The sequence below is a fragment of the Abramis brama genome (genome assembly GCF_963993115.1).
Source record: "Abramis brama genome assembly, chromosome: 20".
In the NCBI taxonomy this organism is placed as follows: Eukaryota; Metazoa; Chordata; class Actinopteri; order Cypriniformes; family Leuciscidae; genus Abramis; species Abramis brama.
The window spans coordinates 21,863,216-21,869,713 of NC_139982.1; the positions used below are offsets into that span (position 1 = coordinate 21,863,216).

General features: G+C 37.3%; 1 protein-coding gene across 1 annotated transcript; it reads left to right on the forward strand.

The window, feature by feature from the left end:
- Positions 1-211: 211 nt before the first annotated feature.
- On the forward strand, positions 212-5,415 carry LOC311070806 (carboxypeptidase A1-like). Its single transcript, XM_084094868.1, has 11 exons — positions 212-372; positions 466-547; positions 664-798; positions 1,278-1,376; positions 1,494-1,595; positions 3,671-3,769; positions 3,874-3,984; positions 4,092-4,182; positions 4,725-4,924; positions 4,998-5,082; positions 5,159-5,415. The coding sequence occupies exons 1-11, from the start codon at positions 308-310 to the stop codon at positions 5,344-5,346; spliced, it is 1,257 nt and encodes a 418-aa protein (XP_083950994.1). The 5' UTR covers positions 212-307; the 3' UTR covers positions 5,347-5,415.
- The last annotated feature ends 1,083 nt before the right edge of the window (positions 5,416-6,498 follow it).

The following is a 6,498-nucleotide window of genomic DNA, read 5'->3' on the forward strand; positions in this document are numbered from 1 at the left end:
GAAACTCTTTGGTCATTTTGATGCTAATGGTCCTGTCCGATTCAATGATCTATGCTAAGCTATGCTAAAAGTGGTACCGCCAGACCCGGAGTTCGGCTGAATGGATTCGAAAATGGTAAGACTCAACTGTTTAACTCTGGGGAAGTTGTAAAATGAGCCTATTTCCAAAAAAAGTGGAGTATCCCTTTAAGAGTCTCAGGAGGAAGCTGTGGCTGAGTGTTAAGAGGAGGGTCAACATGGTCAAAGCTACAGAGACAGAATATAAAGTGTGATTTTTAATGTTGATAGCTCTACTTTATGTAAGAAGATGAACAGATTACTATTTTTAGCTGCTCTGTTTGTGGCTGTTTTTGCCAAAAAGACTTTCGAGAGGTGAGTCACTATAGGGGCATATAATAAAAATTAAAATAATGCCACATTTCATGTCTAACAACATAATTAAACATATGGTGTTGATGATGTCAGAGACCAGGTTCTTCGGATCACCGCACAAGATGAGGCACAAATCTCTCTCCTGAAGGAACTTTCTGAACAGGGGCATCTTGAGGTTAGTCTCACATCAAGACCAGAGATTTACTTTTTTTGTTGTTTTTTTCATATGCATTTGGTATTTAAACTAGGAAACTGTGAACATCAGATTTCCTTGTTTCCTTCTGTGTTCAGCTGGACTTCTGGATGGAGCCCGTTCATGAGTCCCTGCCTGTGGATGTTCGTGTTCCCTTTCACAGCCTCCAGGCTGTCAGGGAGTTCCTGGCATACAATCAGATCCAGTATCACGTCATGATTATGGATGTCCAGGTGGGAATATTACTGGGGGAAAAAAACTAATATTATCTTTAACTAATTAACCTTTTTGATTATGATTTTAATATTTTAGATGATAAACAATAATACAACACCCATTCATTGGTTACACCAGGGGTTCCCAAATATTTTTTTTTGAGTAAACTTAAAATATTTTAGAATAAAATACCAGGCCTGTGAGATATTAAGTTGATATTTTAATACTTTAGCAACAACACATTCACATGTTCTCTTATATTTGTAAATGGTCACATGACATGCAGGTAAACAAATATTTTTTTCTTGAAGTTTGAAGTTTTTATTTAAAAATTATTTTAATTTTACATTTTTATTTATTATTAGCTTATCACCAATTGAACCCCCTGCATTTCCCTCACAAACCCCAGATTGGGAAACCATAGGTTTCTCCACAATAAACCTTTTGTCATATTAATTTTTCTTTCTTGTTGACACTATTCTTCTTGCACCATAAGAATTTGCTGGAAGATGAAAAGCGTGAGATGGTGAAATATAAAGCCTTTCCAAGAAGTACCGATGACTTTGTCTACTCCACCTACCATGACCTGAACTCTGTGAGTGTGTTTCAGTGTGTTTCTAATGTTTTTCAGAATTTCATTACCTGTTGTATCTTTTAAACAATTTTACACACAAAATCTACAGTCATTTGATCTTCACCATGCTGTTTGCAGATTTACTCTTTTATGGACATGCTTGTGGCAGAAAACAGTAATCTGGTCAGCAAAATTGTGATTGGTAAGAGCTATGAGAAACGCCCCTTGAACGTCCTGAAGGTATGCCATGATAAATAATTATATATGTGCAGTGTTAAGTGTAATGCATTACTAATTAATACATAATAAACCGAAATTGTTTGGCAAAAAACCTGGAAATTATTTGTCGTTATAATCCTATTGTTTACTATATTTATTTGCTTGGTCAGTGTCGTTGCGGGTTTTGATTCTTATGCTGTTGTAGACTGTTGTAGGACCTTTGAAATAGTCTGACTCTGTTACTGTTGAGGAAGTTACACATAGCTTAATCTGTTGAGCGCACCGGCTCTGGGGTCGGGTGAGGCCCCACACAAACAGCAACCAGAATACGCAAAGAAATGTATAGGCCTACCAATGTGTAGGGCATTACATAAGGATTATTTTGATAGGAAGCATGGTATAGCTGAGGTTACATATAGTGGTTCTGTCATAAAGCATGCATAAAACAGTATACAGTACAAAATACACTATATAAGGCAGTAATTAATCATACACACAATGTTCTGGAGATATCCATGTTCTTTCATAGAAGGTTTACTATGAATGGGTGGGGAAGAGTCCTTTTTTATAGGCATTATGTGTGTTTCAAAAAGGAAATGGAGAGTTAATTTGTTCACATTCCTTCTGATCGTAAATGGCTTTCATTTCTTGGGGTTAGTTGTTCTTCGATGGTTGTCTACAGATACCTTGGTGTCTCGTTTTGTAGTTGGTTGAAGGGTTTTAAAGATTATTTAAATATAACAAATAATTGTGTATTTGATTTGTCTTAGTCACTACATTACGTTTTTAGATTAACTTGCCCATATGTGCTTATTATTTGTAACCAGAAGTTTGAGAGCTTTTGTTTGAAAGTTTTATTTAGCATTTTTCTTCACTTTCCTCATTACTAATTATGTTATCTATTTTAGGGCTAGCTATCGATTATTTTAGTAATCGAGTATTCTATTCCATTGTTAATCGGATAAAAAATTGTGCTAATAAAAATAGCTCCAAGTGAACAACAGCCTTTAAAATGACTCAACTTAATTCAAATCTCAACTTAACTTTAATATTTGGTCACTTCTGTAGGGTAGAAATGCAACAGCCGCTGTATAGTAATTTCTTGAACAAGAATGTGCACATCAAAACATGCAAACTCAGTGCAAGGGTTAAACTTTTATTTTGAAATCGCGATGAACAACAATTCGCATATTCAGAAACATATGTATGTATTCTCCTGTGTTGGCGTAGATTTACAAATGAGTTGCGTTACGAATTTTGTGAAATGGTGCACAATGCGTTCCCAGATAAACGTTATAAGCAACCGGTCCGGAACTCAAAGCACGCAGAGATGATGTTTGAGAAACCCAAGACGCGCTCCACGCATTTAAATGATAACAGTACAACTATCAAACACGCGTGGTTTTGCGTTACCAAATGCACGTTATTGGAAACCTAAACAAAAAGCAGCTTTTATGACGACAGGTGAAGTCCTACTCTGAGCTGTTTATGTCGTCAGAATTATGCATATCTTTGGTAACACTATCAATGCCTAAATCAGTGGTGTCCTAACTCGGTCCTGGAGGGCCACTGTCCTGCAGAGTTTAGCTTCAACTTGCCTTAACACAGCTGCCAGGAAGTTTTCTAGTATACCTAGTAAGATTAGCTGGTTCAGTATGTTTAATTGGGGTTGGAGCTGAACTCTGCAGGACAGTGGCCCTCCAGGAGCCGGATTGGACACCCCTGGCCTAAATGAATCTGCAGTGGTCAGATGGTACAGTGGTCACGTGGTACAATTAGGAGCTCTCAGAAAATTCCCAGCTTACAAGTTATGGCGTGAATGCACATATAGCCCCAACCACAACTCAAGCCACTGGCTGAGTCAGTGTTGTGTAGAATTAAATGTTTTGCTCAAAACAAAGGAATTTTCATAGCGCTCCTAAAGCACATTGCTTACAAGAAAGTTTAACCTATGAATGACACCAACACATTTACATTATTCAGCTTCAAAAGAGATTTTGAGTCTCATACTTTTCCAAATGTATATTTAAATATAGTATGTCGTATGTGTAATATAATCACACTTTTCTCCATTGTGATCATGTCTTTTCACACAGTTCAGCACTGGAGCGAACCGTCCAGGTATCTGGATCGACACTGGCATCCACTCCAGAGAATGGGTCACCCAGGCCAGCGGAATCTGGTTTGCCAAGAAGGTAAAGCTATTTATTCTTGAGTTAGCAAATACAAACATGCTTGATTCATTGGTGGAACAGGAATTGACTTAAGCACATATACCCATGTGTTTTGTCTTGTGAAGATTGTGACCGACTACAGACGTGACCCCATCTTCACCGACATCCTTAACAAATATGATGTCTTCTTGGAGATCGTCACCAACCCTGATGGTTTCGCCTACACCCACAGCAGTGTGAGTTTTAGAGTCTGATGCCTGGAAGACTTCAAATGCACATTCAATTCAGAACTATAAATAAATCCCAACTGACTGCTTTTCAATTGCGAATCTGTTTGTTTAAGGACCGCATGTGGCGTAAAACCAGAAAGCCGAACCCTGGCTCCAGCTGTGTTGGAGTTGATCCCAACAGAAACTGGGACGCTGGCTTTGGAGGTGAGATGCTTTCATCATTGAAATTGTACTTTAAGGCCCATGTCTTGGGACAGGTGGGGGGTCTGCCTTCCTTCTTTAATTTGTTTGGCCATCTCAATTATTTTGACATTGACGGGTGCTGGTAGACCACTGAAGCAGACAAACCTTAAAATGTAACTTGGTTACACTTTATTTCAATAATCCACTTTAGACATTCTACTAACTATAAGTAACTTTGCAACTACATGTCAACTAACTCTCATTAGAGCATACGTAGACTGTTAGGTTAGGGTTAGTAGAATAAGTTGACATGTATTTGAAAAATTACTTATAGTCATTAGAATGTCTGTTGGGGGACCAACAAAATAAAGTTTTAGCAGATATTAAGCAGACAGTCTACTAATACTCTAATGACTGGTATGTAGTTGGCTCCAAAGTTACTTATAGTTAGTAGAATTTCTCAAGTGTACTATTGAAATAAAGTGTTACTTGTAACTTTTAAGGGGCTCTAAAGATTTATACTATGTAATACTTTCTTGTAATTGTCTGTTTTTCATCTATAGGTCCTGGATCCAGCAGTGACCCATGCTTTCAGACTTACCGTGGACCCAGAGCTCATTCTGAGCCAGAGGTCAAGGCCATTGTGGACTTTGTGAAATCACACGGCAACCTCAAGGCCTTTGTGTCCATCCACAGCTATTCCCAGTTTCTCCTGTATCCATACGGATACAAGAGCACTCCTGCCAAGGACCAGGCTGAACTGGTATGCATGTGGAAACATACTGTTCTAGATTTATTTAAAAACATTTAAAATTAATTCTGTATTGTCTCTTCAGCATAAGCTTGCCAGGAAGGCCGTTACTAAGCTGCGGTCATTGTATAACACTTACTACAGATATGGAAGCATCATTACCACCATCTGTAAGTAATATTAAGTGAATATTATTAAAGTTTTGCATCACAATTACCCTGCTAACAATCTCTGTTTTGTTCTCAGACCAAGCCAGTGGAGGCTCTATTGACTGGACTTACGATCAGGGCATCAAGTACTCCTACACCTTTGAGCTGAGAGACACTGGTCGCTATGGTTTCATCCTGCCAGCCAATCAGATCGTCCCGACTGCTGAGGAGACCTGGCTGGCCCTGTTGGCCATCATGGAGCACACCAAGAATAATCCATATTAAACATACAACAATATTTCTTTTGTGTCGAAGTGTATAAAAGAGTGTTAATAAAAACAACATAAAGAATCACCATCTTATGGATGTTGCTTTGATATACATTATCAAATATAAAGAATATGCTGTTCAATCCTAAAATGCTTCTGGACACTGATATATCTGTACCATATAATTTATCAGCCGTTATTAGAGTTGTTTTTGTAATTTATCAGTATCGGTTATTATTGGATATTTAATTGTGCATGCTGATTTCCTCTATTTTTACATTTAGATTATATTTGTCATCATCTAAATGCTCTCTTAAATGTCATCCTTAAAAACACTAAATTTAATGACACTGTTAAATGTAATCTTTAGCATATCTCAAAATGAATATCCATTTTTTTCATACTTTACATTATAATGTTGTGATGCTTAAATCCACTTTATTAATGATTTATTTTAGTTTTTAGTGTTTTATTTATTAATTTATTTATACAAAAGAGCATTTAATTTTAATAGACCATTTATTGGCCATAATATGGAAAAACTTATTAGCTAATCAATTCAATTAGATTTTTTATTAATCTTTTGCAGTAAAAGAACTCAAAACTTCCTCCCCAGTCCAAATAGCATTTATATGGCATTATAAAAACGCCATACATTTATTAAACCAAAAGGCAAAAATAATTTGTTTTGAATTCATGCAATATTGTGACATCATCCAGACGCATCAACACATGATCGCCCACATTTCCATATGATGCCTGTTGGGTGAAACCCATTAATCAGAATAATGATATAATGAACAGGAAGCAGGTCAGATGTTTTTATTCCTAAACACTAGAAAAACTAGTCATATAAGAGTAAAATGGGCATCAAGCCTTTCCTGCTGATCTTTAAATTCCTCTAAAGGATCCAAAAGTTTGAAACAGGCGTTTATTATGACCGCCGCTAGCATAGCTAGCGAAAGCGGTCATATAGGGATTGTCAAAGTTTTTTTTTTTTTTTTTTTTTGTCATCTACTGACTTTTTCGTCAACGATACCAGGGACACCGAAACACCGGGGAACATGAAATTTGGTGGGCATGTAGCCCCACTAGACTTTTACGGAAAAATTTCGTTTGGTCCCCGGGGGCCACTCCCCCCCGCGCTGGGCCCCCCCAAACCCAAAAA

Excerpts from the sequence above, each read along its gene's own strand:
- LOC311070806 (XM_084094868.1), top strand. The coding sequence starts at position 308 with ATGAACAGATTACTATTTTTAGCTGCTCTGTTTGTGGCTGTTTTTGCC. Across the intron at positions 799-1,277 it reads TCATGATTATGGATGTCCAG|AATTTGCTGGAAGATGAAAA; the intron begins GTGGGAATATTA and ends TTGCACCATAAG. Across the intron at positions 3,985-4,091 it reads TCGCCTACACCCACAGCAGT|GACCGCATGTGGCGTAAAAC; the intron begins GTGAGTTTTAGA and ends TGTTTGTTTAAG.